Raw genomic sequence first — 24,482 nt, forward strand, 5'->3', positions numbered from 1 at the left:
CCATACAGTATAAAGTGGGAAAATAAAATTACACAACAGGATAGTGTATATACTCCAAATTTTATTAAAATGTGTGTATACATTTTTAAAAGTTGTGATCAAAACCAAAAAGTTAACATCCGGAAAGTAAGAAAGCATGATCTGTTGTGCTTTCTTTACATTTTCAACTGAACACGTGTTTTTGTTTGGTTTGTATTTTTAATGAAAGAGATGGGGAGGGAGTCTGCCCTGAGATCCTCCAATTTTGCCTCTGGTCGCTTCTCTGCCCCATCTCTGCTCCCTTCCCCTGCCAGCTCAGTGCCACCTTTACCTGGTACACAGCTCCTTCCTCCAAACCCTGAAGTAGTCCTCAGCCTCCCCACCCAGAAGATGGCCATGGAAAACACACAGGAAGGGCCATTTCACGTTGCAAATGCCCTCAGAAATCCAGGAGGCTGGTAGCTTAATGTATACAGTTATTAGGCCGAAGGAGGATGCAGGTGGGAAGCTGGGGAGGGTTGAATGAGTCCCCTGAGGATACGTAAATTAGAAGCAGAAACAGCTGGAATTCAGACCCAAGATTAATAATCGGTGCTCCTGCATAAAGGAAACTCTCCTGCCAGATTAACAGGTAGAAAAAAAAATGCTGCCATCAAAGCCTCTGGTGAGATTTAAAAAATACTTTATAGCTTTTTCAAAAAAACAGGAAGAACCCCTTTTTATGTGATGATAAAGTTAAGAAGTCATATTTACCAGGGAAATTTGAATATAGACTGGCTATTAGATGGTATCAATAAATTGTTAATGATTTTGTTAGAGATGATGATGGCATATGGTTGTATAAGAAAATGTCCTTACTTTTTAAATGCATGTGGAGTTATGAAATGACATAATGTCTCAAATTTACTTTAAAACAGAAAAAAAAATGGCACAGTTGATATAAACTCAAGACATTTTCAGAGACAGTCATTGTGGGTACTAATAGAATCCTACCCATAAATTACATTGTGAAGAACACGCTCCTGCCATGCTGAGGAGTATCTGTGTTTGGGGTCTGCTAACATTTAGGCTTGTAAGCTGTATTTATGTCAAAGCACCAGAGAAATAACAGGAAATAGCTTATGAATATGCCTGAGAATTGTGGCTCTGGAAAAATCCTGGTCAAGCCAGTGAGTTTAAATTCAGGTCACATTTTCTTTAATACTTCCCAAAATTAAATTATGATGATTGGAGCCTCCTATGACCCGCAGAGGAACAGAACAGCACCTCCAGTCCCACTCCCAGAGGTCCCCTAAGCATCCTTCCCAGATGCTCATAACTTTGCTCAGGAAGAGGTTCCGGCTCTTCCACTTTAGCCTCTGCCACCCCCGCCTGGGCCAGAAGCACTCCAGTGGGCACAGCTGCACCTCCTGGTGTCTGCTGTGGCTGCCACTACCCCGGTGACCTAAGGAGTTCCCCTCTTTGCTCCTCCATCCTAAGACAGGAGCAGAAGCTTAATTCTCCAAAGTGCAGCTGAGACCACACTTCTACTCAGGACGTAATCTTTGCTAAAGGTAACCAAAAGCAGATGAAACAGCAATGGTGACATCCAGCTGCTCCCTGAAGGGGCTCCCAGGGTCCCTTAACAGGGTTGCCCCTCTGCTTAGCTGCCAGCTTGCCTCCAGGAGGCTGGAGTTCATCTCTCAAGGTGTTCCAAGCTTTCCTGCACCCCAGATCCCAGAACCTGACACCAGGTTCTAAGAAGGAAAAATTCCACTATCACACAGGCCATCCTGTCCTGACCTGGAGTGACCTCTTCGTGGGATGCTTGCCATTGTGGAATATCCACTTCAGAGAAAACCCCCCTCACGGCCACAGGGGGATCGCCTTTCCTCGTGGACCCCATCAGGAGCGTTCCATAGATTCCATACCACAGTACCTGCTGGGTTATTGCAACCACCCTGCTTGTAGAACCTGGGAGTCTGTCCAGGTCAGGCTGGGCCAAATCCACGCCAGTTCCTGTGCACATTTCTTCCTCCAGAGCAAGGAGTAGCTCATTCCTAACCATTCCTGTGATGTCGCAGCTCTGGATTTCCTATAAATGCCTGCTCAAACAAGGGCACACACAGCTCCTCAAGAAACAGCACCAGTTTGCGGCTCAGTGGATGTCAAGTCAAGCAGATATCAAGCCAGGAAAACTCCCTCCTTTCCCTCCTCTCTCCCCCAGGCCACTGAGTGTGAGTCCTAGTACTGATTCTGCTTCCTGGACAAGTCACATTATTAAACACTAGACGTCAGGAGAAAATATTTGTGTTTTGTTTATCAATGACTTTCAGTTTCCACCAGACACTGGTTGGGTGATTGGATTTACAATCGAGGAGCTTCTCCAAGGATAAATTTAACACTCTACCCTTGGAAGATTAAAAAAAAAAATGCTCCAGACTTTTAGATGATTATTACTCCAGCTTTCATGTTAGGATTTCAAAATTTTTAGGGCTTGACCTCAACCATAAGATCAGAGGTTTTCTACTACTTTTTGCTGGGAGAGGGTGGGAAGACAGGGTCTCATTCTGTGGCCCAAGCCGGAATGCAGTGGTACCAGTATAGCTCACTGCAGTCTTGAACTCCTGGACTCAAGCCATCCTCCCACCTAAGCCTTCCTAGTAGCTGGGACTACAGGTGGTGCACACCACCATGCCTGGCTAATTCTTACTATTGTAGCGGTAGGGTCTTAATATATTGCCAGGGCTGGTCTCAAACTCGTGGCCTCAAGTGATCCTCCCACCTCGGCTTCCCAAACTGCTGTGATTACAGGAATGAGCCACCACACCTGCGCTACTTTTTAACCAAGTAAAAAAGTTTAAAGCCTTATAAAAGCTTAGATATATTCAGTATTTATTAAACAACAGCCAGATGTAGAATACATATGTGAATTGGTTGCCTTTCGAGCAAGGTTTCTCTATGAAGGGCCCAATAGTAAATATTCTAGGTTTTACAGGTCCTGTGTGTTTTGCCCAACTACCCAACTCGGTTTGTCATGGGAAAGAAGCCACAGACAGTATGTAAATGATTGAGGGTGACTGTGTGCCAATAAAACATTCATTTACACAAACAGGAGGCCAGCCAGGAGCTGACCCCTGCCCAGCTAGACTCTGACACTCCAGATACAATCTAGCTGAGGTTGAATCCAGGTAACAAAATAAACCACCACATCAGGCAATGAGTATGAATGCACTGAAGAGACTGAAGAACGGAGGATGAGCAGAATAAAGTGCAGTTGGTGATAGTTTTAGAGCACCTTATTTGTAAACTCAGGCTTTACAGCAGATGACACACTTAAATCTTTCGGGCTGAGGAAGGCTTTTTTTTAAAGGCTATGTATTCATTTACTCAGAGGCAGCTGTGTATCTGGAAACAATCCCACATCCTCCTCTGAAAAGAACCATGCCACGTGCCTCCCCGCGACAAGGTTCAGTTTTATTCAGCTAACATTTGTTAACTCCAGCTGCATGAAAACAGACTAACAGAAAACCACGTAGAAGAGGGTGAGGCCCTACCACTCACATGGTCATGGAGCTGAGGTCATCTGATAGTCAGGTCCAGGAGTCCCTCCTTAACAAGAATTGTAAGACTTGAAGACGCACATCATTTTATTGTACAACTTACTATTAAATAGAAGCTACTGTTCATACACATGGGTGGCTAAGAGCATTTAATGTCAATTTTAGCTATGGGGGAGGAGTATGCATTCTTTTCTTGAAACATTGGTGGTCCGTCATACAGTTTAGTTTCTATGAAAATTGCCATTCAAGGTGGTTGATAAACTTAAAACTCCAGGCAGGAAGACAAGGTTGTTGCCTAAGGCTGTACAGTCTGAGAGTGAACTTCTTGCCTCATTTGCGACATCTGGAACCAGTGGGCTCTTCATGCACTTTAAGTGCTCCTTTCCCTAAGATTATCAAGAAATTTGTGTTGAGGTAGAATACAGCTGTTGAAGCCAAAGGACTTACTGTATCAATTTGATTTCTGAAATGCCTGGCCTCCAAAGACGAAATGAGCACATAGTGTATAAGGAAGGGTTCCCATAATGAACATGTCATTTGCAAGTAATAAAATGAATAGTGGCAAGAGATAAATATGCCCTGCTTTAGTCTTTCCCTGAGACAGTGAAGCCCAGAGAATCAACCATGCATGAGCCTTCTTTCTGACTAAACAGGTATTGACTTGTTCATAGCTCTGTTCAGCTGTAAGATAACCTGATTTTATTACTTAAAAAGGAGTTCTAAGGACCTTCTATATACTGGATGCATGGACCTGGGAGACCATTCATTCATTTATTTATTTATTTATTCATTCCATCTTTAATGAGCCAGGCTCTGCTAGACACACAAGGTGTAAAATTAAGTCTTATCTCAGCAAGAAAGAGTACATTACAATGCTGTGTGATAAGCACTTTCTGGGAATGAGGTCAGTGCAGGGGACATTGGAAGGAGCCATTTTGAAGGAAGCATAGAAATCAAGTGAAAGGAAGAGGGTGGGTATTCCAGGCAGAAGAAAATAGCATCTTTGTCCTCCCAAAATAGCATCTTGGGAGGACAGTGAGACTTGAAGCGGAATGCTGGAAATGTAAGCAAGAGGAATGGGATGGAAGGGGTGACCACAAGGGTTTATTGGCCTCGTGTGCCTGGCCAAGGGGACTGGACTTGAGCCTGCAGGCGAGGGAAGCAATTCTAGCAGTGACTCCCACCTGTGCCATTCTCTGCAGAGGGACACCTGAACAAGTATCCATCCTGGAGGGGCAGGAGAGTCCAGTGGCTAAGAGCACAGACAGGAGCCACACTGCCTGGGTTTGAATCCTGGTTCCACCATGGATTAGCTGTGAAACCTTGGATTTTACTTAACTTGTCCTCAGCTTTAAAATATGGATAATAATAAAAATGTTTCATAGAACATCTAGAATGCTGTACAATTTTTTTCTTACTCTTTTTTGTCTGAGACCTTCAGAAGTTCTTATAAAGTACCTGAACTGGTAGCAGAATCTACAGGGCCAATATTAGAATTGAGCTATGCAGATATGAACACACTGAATGCATTCATTCTGGAAATGAGAACAATATCAAAAGACTCGCTCTGCCATCAGTTTGTAAAGTTCACCAGCATGTAAGCAGCTTTTGCCTAGAAGTCTGAGATACTAATTTTATGGATAAAGAGAAGCAGAGACAGCTCAGTGATATTTAGGTTGTGGCAAAAACCCAGAAAAGTCTCACTGAGCGGTTAGCTGGCTGCTGCTGTCAGAGCATTCGTATGGACTTTGGAAAAGAACAGTTGAGTTCCTCAGATTCTGTGGGGCGTATTTAATGCTTTTACTGGACAGTAAGTTCAGGGAGTCAAAAAGTTCATAGAGTCTTCCGAAAAACTGGTCCTAACTACAAATCCCACCGTGTTCCATAGTCATGAAAAAAATGTTAAACCAGCTCCTGGACTGCTGAAACCAGGACACAGCCCACCACTTCTTTTTTTTTTGACAGTCTCACTCCTTTGCCCAGGCTGGAGTGCAGTGGTGTGATCTCAGCTCACTTGCAACCTCCACCTCCTGAGTTCAAGCGATTCTCCTGCCTCAGCCTCCCAAGTAGCTGGGACTATAGGTGTGTGCCACCACCACTGGCTAATTTTTGTATTTTTAGTAGAGACGAGGTTTCACCATGTTGGCCAGGCTGGTCTTGAACTCCTGACCTCAAGTGATCCACTTGTCTCAGCCTCCCAAAGCCCTGGGATTACAGGCGTGAACCACTGCACCTGGAGAGCCCACTGCTTCTTGACGCATGTTTTGAACTTCAAATGTGGAGCAGCTGACAGAGGCTTCAAGGGGATGTTTAGCTGATTCTGCTCAAGGACCAGTTTATTTTGTTAACATCACCAAATAGCCTAGAGTGATGATATTACCTATTTTAAGAGAGTTCTTAATGTCTCTAAGAAAAGTAGATGTCATAGGTGACGCATGCACAGAAAGATTTTGCATACTCCCCTTTGCCTCTTCCTTTCCCTTTGAACATCCAGGGAGTACTAATCAAGGCTGCAGAGATTTCCCTATGCCCTGGATTAACAAAGTAAGATCATATCCTGCCTTGTTTTCTCTGGGGAATAAAAGAAACATTTTGGAATTTAAAAATCATGAACCTGTTTATTTAATCCTCATAGCAGCCCTATGAAGTCGTCAAGTAGGTGGGACCTTAACTCCATCGTTAGAGATAAGGAAACAGGAGGTTGAATACAGATTAAGCCACTTTTTCAAGATCACACAGATCATAAGGGCAGCAGCTGGAACTGGCAAGTTTTATTCTGCCAACACTCTGCTGCCAAGGGGCCAGAGCCTGGGAGAGGGATCCAGGGCAGGCAGCCATACTTAAATAACTGTTATTCACTCAATCAGCTGTTTATTGAGCATCTCCTTTGTGCTGGGCACTGAGTATACATTCGTGAACAAGCAGATATCTAGGTCTACTGCCTTCGTGGAGCTTAAAACCTAGCAAGAAAGAGACGTAAAATAATGAGCCAATGATAAAAATTGTTGAGATATGATATGCACAGGATGCCAAGCAAGGAAATCAGGACACCCTGGTTTAGGCTGGATAATCAGGGAACGATTCTAAGGACTTAAAAGCCAAATGAAGAGTCCTCACTCCAGGCAGAGGGAAGAGCCTGTGCAAAGGCCTTGGGGTGGGAAGGAGCTTGGTCTGTTCCAGAAGAGGCTGGAGGAGGGGATGAGACAGGAAGATGGCACAAGGAGGGGCTGGAGAGGCAGGCAGGTGTCTCCCCCGCAAGGCCTGTTGGCCAAGGTAAGGATTTTCTCTTTTTATCTTCAGTGCCATTGAAGGGTCATCCTGATGTATAATATCACCTGATTTGTGTCTTTGAAAGATCTCTGTAGTGACTGTGTAATGAAGGAATGAACGAGCGAGGGAACGAATCAGTTAGTGCTTGTCCAATGCCTTCCATTTGCCCAGTGATGCACATCATCTTCATCACTTATTCGGTAATCACGGAGGCTATTGACTAAGAACACACTGTGTTCTGGGCACTGTACTAGGCCTGTTATAGACATGATTTCTAATACTCACAACAGCTATGCAAGCTGACGTTGTTCACTTTGTTCCTCACAATTAACCTAAAGGCGATAGAGGCATTTCAGATCCTCCAATTTATAGATGGAGAAGCTGAGTCTGGGAGGAGGCTGGGATTTGAGCCCAGTCTGTCCCACCAAAGCCCATGCCTTCTCTCTGCACAGGTGGCCTCTCTGCCGGTGACAGAGACAGGAGTCATCCACATGGCGAATTTTAACTCCTGTGCAACAATGAGTTTCTTGGATGTGGTGTCCACTTATAATGGCACCACCAAATGCCAGACCTAAAAGAACTTCCAATAAGGAGTTGAATTTTGATACCTTAACAGCAATGTGGAGAGATTGTCACGAAAGCTTTGTTCTCAGTGGGTGGTTGCTGAATCAGAGAGCTCTAGGAGGAGTCTTTTGCCCTCGGATGTTTATTTTTAAAACATGCTATTGTTTAGCCAGGCAACTGCTTCCTCTGGAGTGTTTTTGTAAAAAGTTCAGATGATGACTGCTTTGGCTGGTAGCCAACACTCTTGCTCATCAGAGCCTTCTCCTGGGGTGAAAAAACCAAATAAATGCCTTTACCTAAAATAAAGAGCTAGCAGGTGCCCCTGACTTCCAAGGACAACCGGGGATTTTATCCCTGTTTCTAGGCCACAGCCCAGCCTCAAAACTGTCCCAGGTTCTAACGGACAACCCTGGGTTCACAGGGAACTGGAATCGTGCTCTTCTTTTTCTGCCCAATTCAGGTGCCGCCAGTTCCATCAAGGCTCTCCTGGTCATCTCAATCTGGTGACAGCTCAGGCTCCTCTGAAAGCCCACAGTAACTAGTCTCCGCACCAGGGCTTCACAAAACATACAGTTTTTAAACTGGATGGAGCAAATCCAGTTGTTAAAATTTCTGATCTGTTACAGATCAATACCCTTTGTAAACTATAGTTAGAGCAAATTACTAGAAAAGTTATATTAAAAATAGACATACAAAATACTAGCCCTATTTTTTTTTTTTTTTGAGATGGAGTTTCACTCTTGTTGCCCAAGCTGAAGTGCAGTGGCATGATATCGGCTCACTGCAACCTCCACTTCCCAGGTTCAAGAGATTCTCCTGCCTCAGCCTCCTGAGTAGCTGGGATTGCAGGTGCGTGCCACCACACCCAGCAAATTTGTGGGGCGGGGGCGGGGGGGGGTTGTTTGTTTGTTTGTCTTTAAGTAGAGATGGGGTTTCACCATGTTGGCCAGGCTGGTCTCAAACTCCTGACCTCAGGTGATCCGTCTGCCTGGGCCTCCCAAAGCGCTGGGATTACAGGCCTCAGCCACTACGCCCTGCCCCTATCTTTTATTATTACGTTCAACCGAAATAAAGTTACTGTCCAATTACTATAAACATTTTAAATACTGTTGATTTCTGTGCAGACGCCATCACACCTGCTTAGTTCCCTCTCATTTATCACCTCCTATAGGACAGCTTTCAGCTCCCAGGAGAAATGAGTTCTGATAGTGAACTGTAAACAGAGAGGGTCCTTTAGACCTTGCCAGCCACCAAAGATGGCCTGAGAGCAAGAAACCCAGGTGTCCATTGAGAATAAAAACTCAGAACTAAAGGGCAAATGAGGTTTTACTTGTTTGGGACTAAGCTGGGCCTGATCTCTGACGTCCCGTCAGTAAGAGTCTAATGCCTGGATTCTCATTCTCACAGTCAACATTCATTGAGCTGGACCACAATTTCTCACCAAGACAATATCATCCCCAAGGCAGCAAAAGCTGTTTTTATTTGGTGGTGGTGAGTTGGGGGAGAAAATCTTACTCTTTTTATGTAAAAAAACAAATGTATCATTTACTATATAACCAGATATACAGTTTGTGGTTTTAGAATTTCAGAGGGGTGGTGATCAGGAAAAAGGCTTTGGGGGGTGGGTTTGCACAACAATAACAACAACAAAACAAGGTTGAAAAAGACTGAGATGTCACATACGTTCCCCTGTGGAATCCTTTATGGCTGAAAAGTGTTCTTGTTGGCTGCCCTGGGAACCAAACTAAACCACTATGTACAAGTGGTTTCTAAGGAAACTGCCTGCTGAGTTCCAAGTTTCGGACCCACAAGCGGATCTTTGAAATGGGGTCATTTGTAAGGAGAGGATTACTTGTAAAAACTGCAGCTCTTTCTGTCACATGGAAAGCTTCAAGTACAGACATTCGTAGAGCACCTTATTTAAGGCACTGGGGGCCCAGTGAAGAATAAGCTTCAGGCCTTAGAGCAACACGATCAGTTCAGTGATGAACTACACGCCAGGAGATTTGGGCTTAGCATCTTCCTTTCCCCTGCCCGTGCCTGCAAGGCAAAGAGCTTTTCCTGAATTTGATAATGGAGTTAAGCTATAGTTTGTTCATTCAACATTGTTGAGCACCCACTAAATGGGAGACACTGGTAGGGTCTAGAGAGATTGCGCTGTCCAATATGATAGCCGTTAGCCACGTGTGGCTACTTAAGTCGAGATTAATTAAAATTGGCCAGGTGTGGTGGCTCACACCTATAATCCTAGCAATTTGGGAGGCCGAGGTGGGAGGATCACTTGAGCTCAGGAGTTCAAGACCAGCCTGGGCAATATAGTGAGACCTCATCTCTAAAATTAAAAAAAATTAAAATAAACAGATAATTAAAATGAAATACAATGAAAACTCAGTTTGTCAGTCACACTAGCCACTTTCCAAGTGCTTGCTAGCCATGTGCACTTTGTGGCTACTGCAGGGGACAGCAGAAGAACAGAACATTTCTATCATCAGGAAGCTCTACTGGGCAGCGCTAGTCTAGAATTTTGTAGCACATGGATAGAGCCAATATGGAATAGTGGTTAAGAATATGGCCTTTGAGGTAAAATGTAGATTGGGATCCCAGCTCTACCACTCACCTTACCAGCTTTATGATCGTATGGTACTTAGCCTTTCTGAGCTATAGTTTTGTCCTCTGTAAAATGGGGGTAATAATGCCCGCCTCCTTGGGTTGTAATGAGAACTAAAGATGATGCATTAACATGCAGTCAATATAGTGTTTATTGTCATCATTATTATTTGTATTATAATTATCTTCCTCATCATTATTGACATTAGTCGCAGGTGGGGTGTTTACAACAATCCAGACAGATATTTTATGGTCATTAAGTTCTGTAATGTTCCTATTTATAGAGGTTTTCAAAGATTAGGCTGTTTCCCTGTATCTGTTCTCTCCCTCTATGGTGGTCACCACCCTTATCCCCAACAATGCATTATAAATCACTCAAGAGCCTGGACTTGGGGGCCAGCTCCGCCCCCATACTGACGACCAGAGAGGTAGAGGGTAACTATACAGTGGTAACTATACAGAGGTAGAGGTAACTATACAGTGTAGAGAAGTATAATTGTTGATTTGAGTAAATATCTGATATATCCAGGAAATCGGTAGGATGGAGGTGGATTAGAGGAATGGGAAACAAAGACCCGTGCTGAAAGTTACTACAAGATAGTTGCTGTGCTCCAGGACAGAGGGGAAATTGGATGACTACTTGGGGATGTATTTGTTTAAGATATTTTCACAAGATCTCATTATTATCAAGCCTTTTATTGCCAGCTGAGTCCTGGAGTACAAGCAGAGGCACCAGCCCACGGCCAAATCATTAAGACAAATTAAGACATATTAACATATGCTGGGAACAATTATCCACATAGATTTAATTTGTTTCACTGCTGGAAGAAAATCCTGAGACAGTACCAAACACATCCCTGAGAACAGTTCTGTAACCACTCTGTGACTCTCACTTGTCAGCAGCTGGAATCTGCTTAAATTGGACATCTACCAAAGAAGTACGATATATCTGAAAATAGATCCCACATTAGGGCTACAGATGAGTTACTTGGAGTCTGTTAAGGTGGTGATTCTTTTTGTTTCTTTTTAACCTACGAGTCTTAGAAATAATTATTACAGTTATCAAAACAATATACCGAGCTCTAAAATGAAATAGGCACATATTTTATAATCATATAATATACTTAGCAAACTTACATATCTGTATTATGATTTGCTCTTTCTTTAAGAGACCTAAACTAAATATGAGATAGTGAATTTGTTTCTGAATTTTGGCCTTCAATCTCTCTTGACTTTTTTGTTGTTGCTGTTGTCCCTTGCCTAATTGTTATCTTTCGTTGTCTAACTGTGAGGAAAAGAAAGACTCTTCAACACAGCAAACTGCATTTTTCTCAAATCGAATAGAATCTATCATCAAGCTTATTCTAGAATGTGACTATTGCAGTATGCCCATTATATGGCAATTGCACAATCTTTTCCCAGAGCTTGATGAATGGCTCCTTAACAACATCCTGGGGTAGCTGCTACAGAGGCCAGAGCACCTTCTCTCAAAATATTAACTTCCAAAGGAGCAATCAACAGCCAGAGAAATGGTGTGTTTAGTGAGAAATGACTTGTTCTGTCATCATAATGGTGATCACTTCCTTGCAGATTTTCTTCCTGTACATCAAATATGTATGATTATATATGAGAAGCATAATCTCCCAGTCACTTAAAAAAATGGATAGGCTTTTTAGTGTGGGAAATGAACATAAAAGTTACCTGTGCATGCTGATAGCCATTCAGGTTTCCTGCCTTTCACTTGGGGTTGCCTTGTGACAACCTCTTCCTTTTTCCTGCTACCCTGTACCTTAGGCTTTGCAAATGGTTATGGGACAACTCATGTGTGTTGAATATGCAAAATCATTTTCTATAATGATCCTTTGACTCATTTGGAAATCAGGCTGGGTAGTGTCTGAAACCTCCAATGACAGCTTGCCGAAAGATGATTCAGTTGTTTCTCAACTTGGCCCATTTCCCACGTCCAAGTCCAACTGGAGAATGGCTTTTGACTCCATTTATATGAGCATCTTTGATAGACAGCAAGGGTTTCTGGCAAGGAGGGATGCCTGCCTTCCACCTCTAATCCAGCTGTCCTTGACACTCGAGACAGCCCTTTCAAATCTGGGCAACACTTAGTCATCTTACTGGTAGTCAAGGACCATTTGAAGTGAGATCTAACAATATGATCGTAAGTCTCTGACATTACCTGGGAAATTATTTGTTAATGTCTTTCCTCTTTCAAATAGAAATTTTAAGATGTCTCACAATAAAAGCTATACACAGTAAGGTTGTTTACGCAGAAGCAATTTGAAAATCATGAAAAGAGGAAGGAAACACACTAACCAGAATGGATAATGACATTACTGTGAATGTGGCCCCGGGACCATTTAAAGATCCAGCAATAAGTGGATCATTAGATACATTCTGGTACAGCCACATGACAGATTATTGAGCCATTAAAATTACCCTCAGGGTGAGTTTGTAACAATGAGGGAAAATGCTTACAACTACAGTATTAAGAACACAGAGGGTTAAAAACTATAAAATTCTCTCAGCTGTTTACAAAAAATTGAGAAAAATGTTAGAACAACATTCACCAGAATATTAACTTGGTTGATGAGATGATGTGATTTTTGTTGTCATCTTTACCTTTTCTCCTTTTTCAGATAGTTGTAATGAATATATATTACTTTTATAATTGTATATAAACATTATTTTTTCCAGTTGCGCCTAAGCTTCCGGACAGAAAAGGCAGAAAGGAAAACTATCATGAGTTACTTGATTCTCAAGTGTTAAAAAAAAAAAAAAAAAATCTCAGGCTGGGCATGATGACTCACACCTGTAATCCCAGCACTTTGGGAGACCAAGGTGGCGGATCACCTGAGGTCAGGAGTTCGAGACAAGCCTGGCCAACATGGTGAAACCTCATCTCTACTAACAATACAAAAATTAGCTGGGTGTGGTGGTGTGCACCTGTAATCCCAGCTACTCGGGAAGCTGAGGCAGGAGAATCGATTGAACCCAGGAGGTGGAGGTTGTAATGAGCCGAGATCACACCATTGCACTCCAGCCTGGGTGACAGAGTAAGACTCTGTCTCAAAACAAACAAACAAACAACAACTACAACAACAAAAAACGATCTCAGTTCTTCGAGATAAATTTTTCCTAGATAACTGAATTCCAAAGGAGGTTTATCGCAAGGGATGTTGAATGATATAATACAAATCTTGGTAAAGTTCTTAGTGCAAATGTGAGATGGGGACTCCTTATGATTATTTCCCGACCGACTCTAGGAAGATCTGAAGGCAGGACATTCCTGAAGGCGAATGCTATGGGAAGCTGCCTGCAGGGGAACTTGCACCTGACTGGGCTTCCCTCTCTTAAATCTGTTTGGAATTTTGAAGTGTTGCTTTTGCCCACTGCATGTTATTGGCCATTGTCTGTAGATGAGAACGCCTCTCAGCTCTTTATTTCACACCTTGAGGATTAAATCACGGGTCCTGGAAACCTGTCTTTTAAAATTAATGTAATTTGATTTCTGTCTCCCCTTCAGGTGTTGCCGCACTGGATTCCAACGTATCTGGAAAAATTGGTCTACGCGCTGTCGTGTATTATTTCTGTACCACTCTCATTGCTGTTATTCTAGGTAATACTTATTTCTGAATCCTTATTACTTTATACAATGGTGATTTTTTCATTCAAAAAGTAGTTGGTGGCCAGATGCAGTGGCTCAGGCCTGTAATCCCAGAACTCTGGGAGGCTGATGTGGGCAGATCCCTTGAGCTCAGGGGTTTGAGACCAGCCTGGCCAACATGAAAACCTGTTTCTACTACAAATACAAAAATATTAGCCGGTTATGGTAACATGCACCTGAGGTCCCAGCTACTCGGGAGGCTGAGGCAGGAGAATCATTTGAACCTGGCAGACAGACTTCAAAGGAAAAACTTTATGGTACTTTGACAATACTACTTTCTGATTTTAAAAAATTGTATGTTAAGAAAAGCTCAACTACTTTTTAAAATATGTATTTTTTTAATTAAAAAGAGACGTGCAGAGTCTTCTATTTTGCCCAGGCTCATCTTGAACTCTTGGGCTCAAGGGATCTGCCTGCCTCAGCCTCCCAAAGTGCTGGGATTACCGGCATGAGCCACCGTGCCTGGCCCTAACTACTTTTTTTTTTTTTTTTCGAGAGGGAGTCTCACTCTTGTCACCCAGGCTGGAGTGCAGTGGCATGATCTCAGCTCACTGCAACCTCTGCCTCCTGGGTTCAAACGATTCTCCTGCCTCAGCCTCCCGAGTAACTGGGGTTACAGGTGCACACCACCATGCCCAGCTAATTTTTGTATTTTTTTAGTAGAGACAGGGTTTCGCCATGTTGGCCAGGCTGGTCTTGAACTCCTGACCTCAGGTGATCCACCTGCCTTGGCCTCCCAAAGTGCTGGGATTACAGGTGTGAGCCACCGTGCCCAGCCACTTATATAATTCTTAAAGTGGATGATTGGTCTCTAATAGTGGAGTTGAGCATAATTATAAAATATTTCCAGAAATACAGCATTTTAGGCATTTCACATAGTAACGAGAGCTAACAGCTAATAGATCCTTGTTAAGGATAAATCCCACTTGTAAGAGGGAGAAAATTCTAATAAGGGAATAGCTGCTCTTATACCTTTGGCATGGTTTTTTGAAGAATGCTTGGTCTTTGTAACCCTGAGTGACATTTTAAGAAGAATGCCCAGAGGGGGAAGACAGAAAGAGCATGTACTCAGATGTGGCAGCAGCTCGGCCCTTGTAACCCTGCTTCAATGAGCTGATAAGAAGGGGTGGGATGTGGTGAGGCTTTAGTGGTATTAGGCCAAGGGACCCAGGAGGGCTGGAACTCTGCCATAAAACAAAACCACATCATGTCATGAGTTTCCTGAGGAAGACAGACACAGAGAAAAAATAGCAATGAGAAGCAAGATACTGCTCTCTTATTAGCTGGAGGCGTATAGCCCTTCTACAACCCTGAGAGAGGAAAAGAGTGGGCCATGCCCACTCATGGCCCCTTATTGCCCAGCAGCTCCTCCCACTAGCAAAATGGACCCATTCAGCATCCCAGAGCCCTACCCCTTGGATTACCATTGCCTCCTCTTGAGGGAGGAGCAATAAAGAGCATGAGGAGCTTTTTCTTCTTCACTTCCCTCCAGTCAAACACCCTCCGATGTCTTGGTCTCTTCTACAGCCTCCCATCTTGGCTTGGACACTCAAGTGACAGGAACCCATTACTTCCCAAGGCGACAATGATGCTGTCAGATGCTCTGCCATGTAGACAGTTCCTTACAGAGAGGTGAACCTTCTCTCCCTATAAATCCCATCTATTTATCCTCATTCCACCCCCAGAACAGCATTTTCCCACATGACTGCTTTCTAGATACTTGAAGACCTATGGTATGGAAGGAAGGCAAGGTTTGTTTTGTATTCTCCTCAGGAGGATAACCAGCATCTGTGGGTAAAAGTTGCAGAAAGACATCAGATGCATTCTCTGGGCTAGAAAATGGATCGTCCTTACCCTAACACCTTCCTAGGCTGATCTTGTAAGTTCAAGAAAAAGAATATTCTCATCAGCAGGTGTTTTTCAGAAGCAATTCTGGGATGTAGCCCCTTCATTTAAAACACACATACACACACACAGACACACACGCACACATGCAAGCCCATGGAGTTCTTTCTGCTTATTCATTTAAATGGAAGAGTAATTAAGGTGGCTGCTGAGGTTCCAGAGGAGGCTAAGCATTTTGGCTGGACCTCAGCGTCCTCCCCATCACACTATTGCCTGGTGCAACCATGTCCATTGTTCTAAAGGTGCTAGCTGACCAGGTGCCCTGGAAGGCTCTTAATGCTCTGTGGATGCTGTTCTTGGCCACAGGTATTGTGCTGGTGGTGAGCATCAAGCCTGGTGTCACCCAGAAAGCAGCTGAAATTGAGAGGACAGGCAGCACCCCTGAAGTCAGTACAGTGGATGCTATGTTAGATCTCGTCAGGTGAGTGTTTTGCCACAAGGTGGCTTCAAGGACATGCGACCCTATAGTAGCAAGGCCTTGTATGTGGTTTAATATTCTGCTGTTACTGTATTGAAATTTTTAATAACTTTTGAATTATTGTGCGCTTTCATTTTGCCCAGGAACCCACAAATTACGTAGCCAGTACTGCTTGCCAAGTCTTGGTTCCAAGAGGGAAGGGAAGAAACAGGCTTCTGCGTCAGGATTTAGGATGAACAGAGAGCAGATACATGTTCCAGAGAGATGCTGGGATGGATTGGTAGTCAGTTCTGAAGCGCACTTAGAAAAATACATTTTTTAATTGTACAGGAAAACCTCTCTTATCTAAAGCAACCAGAGCTGTAAATAGGTCAGTCAATAAAAAATACCAATTAAAGCAGAGACTCATAAAAAAAGACATAAGATACACATTACGTATTTTGTTTTCACTTAAAACTTAGTGCATTTATTCACCAATTGTTTGACATAAAGCCAAGGTCTTTTCTTCAAATTTGTTAGCTCATGGTGATTTCTTACAGTTTCTGTTGCATATACAGCCCTTATAAATATATCATCTGCAATTTCCAGATGAAGTTTCTATAGAACAGAGCACCAAAACTTTTAGACATTGCAAAGAAAGCTGAGTGCAAATCTTTCCAGTTTTTCTTTTTAATTTCAATAATCTTCCCATACCTAATCTAACCATAAAAATTTTAGTCACTGGCCTTTATTGAGTTTCCAGGCACATGGCTTAGATATTACAGAAACCATACCTTCCTTTTTATGCTCATATTTCACTGGTTTACATAATATGAAATTCAGTAATTATGATGATATTTGCAACTGGTATAAAGAATTTGGGAACAAATAAAATGAACCCTTGGTAAGTGTATTAGTCCGTTTTCACACTGCTATAAAGAAATACCTGGGACTGGGTAATTTATAACAGGAAGAGGTTTAATTGACTCACAGTTCCACATGGCTGGGAGGCCTCAAGAAACTTACAATCACGGCAGAAGGCAAAGGGGAAGCAAGGCACGTCTTACATGGCTGCAGGAGAGAGAGCAAGGGTGAAGGGAGAAGTGCCACACACTTTCTAACAGCCAGATCTTGTGAGAACTCACTCATGATCACGAGAACAGCATGGGAGAAACCACCTGCCACGATCCAATCACCTCCCACAAGGCCCCTCCCCTGACATGTGGGGATTACAATTTGACATGAGATTTGTGTGGGGACACAGCGCCAAACCATATCCGTAAGCATACAACCTCATTGATGAAAACAGAAATGTTCAGAATATTAAAGAATAAATAGTCTCTTGACTGTGAGTGACCATTTCACCAAGGAGAACAAGCATGTCAGTTACTCAGTGAATCAGTTAAGTGACGGTTGATTAGGAGAGCTTTCTATACTTGGGTGAAGCTCAGCAGGAAAAAAGAAATCTCAACACAAGGAAGTATTACACAAAGGAGAGGCCAGAAGAGAAACCAGAGTACTAGTTTTATATTATACTAATTTCTACCAATATATTAGGTATGACAAAACAATACTTTTTGTCCTAACATAATACTGCCTTTCATGTCTCCAACAGGAATATGTTCCCTGAGAATCTTGTCCAGGCCTGTTTTCAGCAGGTAATATTAATTACTTGTGCCCTTAAGTTGCTACCCTCTTCCCATTATCAATTAAAAAATGTTTTTTTCTGCTGTGACTGAAGAAATGGAATTAGCCCCGCGAAAATGGCAGCAGGAAGTACACCTGTGACTGGCCGAGTTTAAGGTGATGTCTCTGTTTTGTATGCAGCCTTTCTGGCTCACAATAAGGTGCATGTCACAATTTACACTGCTTCCTTTTCCTTTACGCTTTTTCCCCCAAAAAGGCTCAAATGGTACAAGTCAGAAATCTGTCAGATAATGAGTATTTTAAAATGTGGCCTCTAGTACCAATTTTGCAGAACCATGGTATATTTGTACTGAAGTTTAAACTTTCTGGAGAAAAAAGGTAGCTCTCTAGCTCCTCTTTGCTTTTCCTCTGGTATTAGAACCCAAGATCTAACCCCCATGGTGTGGTCCACATCTGGGTTCAGTCTTCTCCTTAATCATTGTATCCCAGACAGCCATGGAAGCTCACACCCGTAATCCCAGCACTTTAGGAGGCCAAGGTGGACAGATCCCTTGAGCTCAGGAGTTCCAGACTAGCCTGGGCAACATGGCAAGACCATGTCTCTAAAAAGAAAAAAAAAAAAAAAATCGTCGCCTCCCCATTGCTAGAGCTCTACAATGCAGTGTAACAAAGCCATGATTTGTTTTTCTGTAGGAAAATTGAGCAATCCCTTCACTCCATTTACTTCAAGCCTTTCCCTCCTATTTATCTATGTGCTTTAAGACAGCTGAGTCCATCACAAACTGCTGTATTCATTTACATAAGTTACATGAACACAGACTTCTGTGTATACCAACAAAAATGGCAACTCTGTTGGTCTCTGCCAGCCTCCACGAGGGACAGAACCTCCTCTATTACAGGGGGGCCTTTGCAGATCAGTGGTTGTTTGTAAGGTTCTCAGTGTTGGCAGAGCCTGGTAGTGGGGGACATTTATGCCTGGTGTAATAATATACTCACTCTTTCTTAAACCCCCATGTGGAAGCTCCACAGAACCAAACAGGGCTGAAAGAAGAGAATTCAACAGCAGTCTCACTCACTGAATAGCCCCAAGGGGACTGTTGATTTTGGAACAACCATATCGTTAAACCTTTCGTGATGCTTATTAAAGTTGTGGTGATGTTATCAAAGTGATGAAGTGTGTTTGCTCAGATTAAAAATAATTTATTAATTAATAAAAACAAAAATGATTGACAGGAATCCTTACAGTCTGTCTCTGAGAGCACCTGCATATCAAGCTTGTATTTTCTTTTGTATTATTCCTCTATCAACTTGTCGTTTATTGTGAAAGTGAAGGAACATTTTGACATAATTGAATGGTGATTGTGGGAGTCAGGGATTTAAATTTCTGCCTTGCTTTCAGTTCCAAAACCTGATGGGAGGTACCATTGACAACTGGAGCCAACAGAGCCATTGGAGGTAGATCCCTTCAGTGGCACTTGTTTGGCCAAAATAACATGTTCCTGTGATTTAGTCTCAAAAGCTTAAAAAAAATTCTTTTTTGTTTGCTTGTCCTTGATTTTCTCCAACACGCAGTACAAAACTAAGCGTGAGGAAGTGAAGCCACCCAGCGATCCAGAGACGAACATGACAGAAGAGTCCTTCACGGCTGTTATGACAACTGCTATTTCCAAGGTACCATTCTTATTTCCTGTTCCTCTTCCCCAGGAGACAGGCACTGAGTCATGACTGAGCAGGAAATACAGTCAATCCTCGTCATTCACAAAATCTGCATTTGTGAATTCACCTACTTGCTAAAATTTATGTGTGACCCCAAAATCCATACTTAACGGGCTTTCGTGGTCATCATTTCGCACACTAAGAGTGGCAAAATATTTGAGTCACCTGACAGGCACATTCCCAGCTAAGGTGAACAAGGCTATGCTCTGCTTTCTCGCTTTGATTCTCATGCTGGAAACAAGTGTCCATTTTGCAGTGTGTTTAGTGTCATATTTTTTGCATTTTTGTGATTTTTCTTGCTGATTTCACTGTTTGAAATGGACCAAGGCAGGGTTCAGTGACTCATGTCTGTAATCCCAGCATGCTGGGATGCCGAGGTGGGAGGATCACTTGAGCCCAGGAGTTCCAGACCAGTCTACACAACAGAGTGACACCTCACCTCTACAAAAAATGAAAAATAGCCGGGTGTGATGGTGCACACCTACAGTCCCAGCTACTCGGGAGGCTGAAGTGGGAGGATTGCTTGTTCTGGGGAAGTCAAGGCTGCAGTGAGCCATGATTGAATCATTGCACTTCAGCCTGGGTAGCAGAGTGAGACCCTGTCTCAAAAAAAAAAAAAAAAAAGGACCAGGCTGGGCACGGTGGCTCACACTTATAATCCCAGTACTTTGGGAGGCCAAGACAAGTGGGTCACTTGAGGCCAGGAGTTTGAGACCGGCCTGGGAAATATAGTGAGACCCCATCTCTACAAAATATTTTTATATTACCCAGGTGTGTTGGCACATGCCTATAGTCTGATACTTGAGAGGCTGAGGCAGGAGGATTGTTTGAGCTATGATTGCACTACTGCACTCAGCCTGGGTGACAGAGCAAGACTCCTGTTTAAAAAAAAAAACAACACCAAAGCATCATATTGAAGCGGTCTCCAGTGTTCCTAAGCACAAGAAGACTGTAATGTACCTTAGGGAGAAAATGTGTGCTTTAGATAAGCTTCATTCAGGCATGAGTTATAGTGCTGTTGGCTGTGAGGTCAATATTAATAAATCAACAATCTATATGAAACAAGGTGTCTTTAAAAGAAACACATACAACAATGTTATATATTGATTGTTTGCTGAAAAGGATGTATCCACGGTTCCCAGAAACTGAACCCTGCATTTCCCCTAGGAGCAACGGTTGAGTATTTGCTAATTCAGTGTTCATGGGCACTTTTTACGACATAACTACCAGGAATATAGAGAGTCGATCACAAAGAGCAAAAAAAGAGCCCTGTTGCCTCTACCTCTCTGGGTCTGCTTACAGTAGAGATGGCCATCTCTAGAAACTGCTGTAGATTTGTCAGGTACATAAGCATGCGATGCAGGCCCACAATTCCTAGTCTGAATCTCTCTGCCCAGATGTAATTCAGAGTTCAGAGTTTCTCAGACTTTAGAAAGGCCATGTGGTGTATGTACTGCATATTATGCAACCTTTATAAGTGGGATGGGCAACAACATGCCAGAATCAACCACATCAATGTTTTTATAACAAACTCATACATATTCTGCCAAGGAGAGAAATGGACACTTAGTAGCCAGTAGCCTCATCTCAGTTTAGGATGGGTTTTGCTGCCAAAAGAGTTTGCTATAAACTTATCAATAAAATCAACATGCTTTGAGAGCTTTTGGGATTTCAGAATTGGAGATCAGAATGTGTGGGCCTGCAGTGGTACTTCTGTAAGCCTGTAGTAGATTTCTCCTGAATGTTCTCTCAACTTCACACAGGAAGGAATGACATAAGGAGAAAAGGAGTGTTCATTAGACTTAAGAATTCAAATTAAATAAACCACCGTTGGCTCCCTGTTTCCTACTGCAGAAAGCCTTAACTCCTCTGGCTGAGTTCAGAGGCCCTGCATGACCTGGCTTCTCGCTAGTTTTCACAGCTTACTTCCAGTGGGCACCTCTCTTCTTTCCAGATCCACCTCCTCCATCACTCCTTATTCCTGCCTTCTGATGTTTTTCCACAAATACTTTCTGAGCACCCTCCATACCCCAGGTCCTGCTGGGCATTGGGATTATAATGGCGAAAAGACAGATGCCAGGCCTCTGTCCTCACACAAAGAATAATGAGTATTATAATCAGGAAGAATGGGATGTTTGGGAGGCATTCAGCAAGGGATGTTAAATTAGTCTGGGGGCCACAATGAATGAGCAAGAATTATTCAAGCAGGGTGGAAAGGCCCAGTGCATGCTCATTTTTGCCTTTACTTGCCATCTTTCTGAAACATGCTTTTTCTCCTGGCTGCTGATTCCTCAGGCCTAGCTTTCCCTAACCTTGAAACCCACATTCACGTCCCACTCTTCATATGACGCTTGTATCTCATAGTTTGGGTGCACAATTAATTACATACCTTCCTGCTATTATTGGTTCATGCTTCTCACAGTCAGTCTTGTCTCTCTCCAGCTGAATCTTAAGACCTTATGCTATAGCCAGTGCAGCAATACACTAGCTTTTCCCTAAATATATGTTTGATCATAAGTAAGAAATGACTGGTAGCCCAGTAGCTCCTCAACATAATTTTTTTTTTTTTTTTTTTTGAGATGGAGTCTCACTCTATCGCCCAGGCTGGAGTGCGGTGGCGTGACGTTGGCTCACTGCAGCCTCCACATCCTGGGTTCAAGCAATTCTTCTGCCTCAGCCTCCCAAGTAGCTGGGATTACAGGCGCGCATCACCATGCCCAGCTAATTTTTGTATTTTTAGTAGAGACGGGGTTTCACCATGTTGGCCAGGCTGGTCTTGAACTCCTAACCTCAGGTGATCCACCTGCCTCAGCCTCCCAAACTGCTGGGATTACAGGTGTAAGCCACCGTGCCCAGCTAACATAATTCTTTATAAACCTAGTTGGCACCACTCAGTTATCTCTCTGTAAATCTCAGGCTATTTTTACCCAGGATAAAGTGAAGAAATTAAGCCAGGCATGGTAGCATGCACCCGTAGACCCAGCTACTTGGGAGGCTGAGGTGAGAGGATCACTTGAGCCCTCCTTTGAGGAGTTTGGGGCTGCAGTGAGCTATGATCATGCCACTGCACCCCAGGCACGACAACATGAGACCCTGTCTGTTTAAAAAAAAAAAAAAAAAAGGTAAAAACATGATTCACACTAGTAGGTATTTGGCTAATTTTTATATGTCTAAAATCCTACCAATGATAGACTGGATAAAGAAAATGTGTACATATACACCATGGAATGCTATGCTGCCATTTAAAAAGAACAAGATCATGTCCTTTGTAAGGGACACGGATGGAGCTGGAGGCCATTATCCTTAGCCAACTAACACAGGAACAGAAAACCAAATACTGCCTGTTCTTTCTTATAAGCGGGAGCTAAATGATGAGAACACATGGACACATATAGGGGAACAACACACACTGGGGCCTATCAGAGGGTGGAGGGTGGGAGGAGGGAGAGGATCAGGAAAAATAACTAATGGATACTAGGCTTAATACCTGGGTGATGAAATAATCTGTACAACAAACCCCCATGACACCCTGTACATCCTGCACCACATGTACCCCTGAATGTAAAAGTTTAAAAAAAAAAAACCTGGCTGGGCACAGTGGCTCACACCTGTAATCCCAGCACTTTGAGAGGCTGAGGTGGGCGGATCACCTGAGGTCAGGAGTTCGAGACCAGCCTGGCCAACACAGCAAAACCCTGTCTCTACTAAAAATGCAAAAAATTAGTTGGGTGTGGTGGCGGATGCCTGTAATCCCAGCTACTAGGGAGGCTGAGGCAGGAGAATTGCTTGAACCCGGGAGGCAGAGGTTGCAGTGAACTGAGATACCACCACTGCACTCCAGCCTGGGCGACAGAGCGAGAGTCCGTCTCAGAAAAAATAAATAAATAAAATAATAAATAAATAAACAAATAAATAAATAATCCTATTGGTCATCCAAGACCGCAGGCATAAAGAATGTTACTGTGCTTCATTATCAGGGTAAAACAGATGGTAAAATGTCCTAAAAGTGTTCACACTGGTAAGTATTTTGTACTTCCTGCATTATTAATTCCTGTGTTTTTTTAAGCAGACTCCAAACGTAGCTAGTAGTTAAAATGACCCTGAAAAGTGCCTTCATTCTAAAATTCATAATAAAAATATAAACCATTCCAGAATAAGAAATATTTATAAGAAATATTCAAATATGGACTTGTTGAAAGAAGAGAAAGCATTTTAACCTCGGGGAGCAAGGGTAAAGTTTGTTACATGCATAGGTGTTTTTATTATTGTTTTTATATTTTCTATAGTTTTGTTGACTGCCTGGGAGATCACCAGTTTATTATGTTTGGTCATCGTATCTTCTCATTTCTGGACCTGTGCTTTCTAACAAGATTATAATCATGCATCAATCTGTTTTCTTGGTTTTGATCCACAGAACAAAACAAAGGAATACAAAATTGTTGGCATGTATTCAGATGGCATCAACGTCCTGGGCTTGATTGTCTTTTGCCTTGTCTTTGGACTTGTCATTGGAAAAATGGGAGAAAAGGGACAAATTCTGGTGGATTTCTTCAATGCTTTGAGTGATGCAACCATGAAAATCGTTCAGATCATCATGTGGTGAGCAGACACTGTTTAATGTCATTGTGCTTCCCCTGACAATTCTGTCTCCTCAAAATTAGAAAGAAGAGGATTTATGTTTCTCAACTGACCATGCTAGAGAAGTTGGACATTTAATATTGAGCCACCAGAGTATTTTGTGGGGGCTTTTGTTGTTGTTCTTTGTTTTTGTTTTTGAGACACAGTTGCACTCTGTCACCCCAGGCTGGAGTGCAGTGGTGCAATCTCAGCTCACTGCAGCCTCAACTTCCTGTGCTCAAGCAATCCTTCCATCTCAGCTACCTGAGTAGCTGGGACTACAGGCATGTACCACCATGCCCAGCTATTTTTTTGTATTTTCTGTAGAGACAGGTTTTGCCATGTTGCCCAGGCTGATCTCAAACTCCTAGGCTCAAGCAATCTACCCACTTCATCCTCCCAAAATGCTGGAATTACAGGCATTAGCCACCACACCCAGCCACCACTAGAGTATTAAATAATTCCATATATTACCCAGGAGTTAGTTCATGAACAGAAGTCTAGCTATCAACCATTGTCTTTTCCCTCAAAGCCTTGGGAGATCATCTTGAACTCAACCAGC

At 42.8% G+C, this 24,482-nt stretch overlaps 1 protein-coding gene across 1 annotated transcript in view; it reads left to right on the forward strand.

Moving 5' to 3' along the window:
- Nucleotides 1–24,482, forward strand: part of SLC1A1 (solute carrier family 1 member 1) — a 95,008-nt gene that overhangs the window by 55,734 nt on the left and 14,792 nt on the right. Inside the window, exons 3-7 of the mRNA XM_030802601.1 lie at nt 13,498–13,590; nt 15,850–15,964; nt 17,556–17,598; nt 19,160–19,258; nt 23,718–23,902. Coding sequence (XP_030658461.1) covers nt 13,498–13,590; nt 15,850–15,964; nt 17,556–17,598; nt 19,160–19,258; nt 23,718–23,902 — 535 coding nt within the window. The remainder of the gene's footprint in view (nt 1–13,497; nt 13,591–15,849; nt 15,965–17,555; nt 17,599–19,159; nt 19,259–23,717; nt 23,903–24,482) is intronic.

This window comes from Nomascus leucogenys, chromosome 1a (genome assembly GCF_006542625.1).
Source record: "Nomascus leucogenys isolate Asia chromosome 1a, Asia_NLE_v1, whole genome shotgun sequence".
Classification (NCBI taxonomy): Eukaryota; Metazoa; Chordata; class Mammalia; order Primates; family Hylobatidae; genus Nomascus; species Nomascus leucogenys.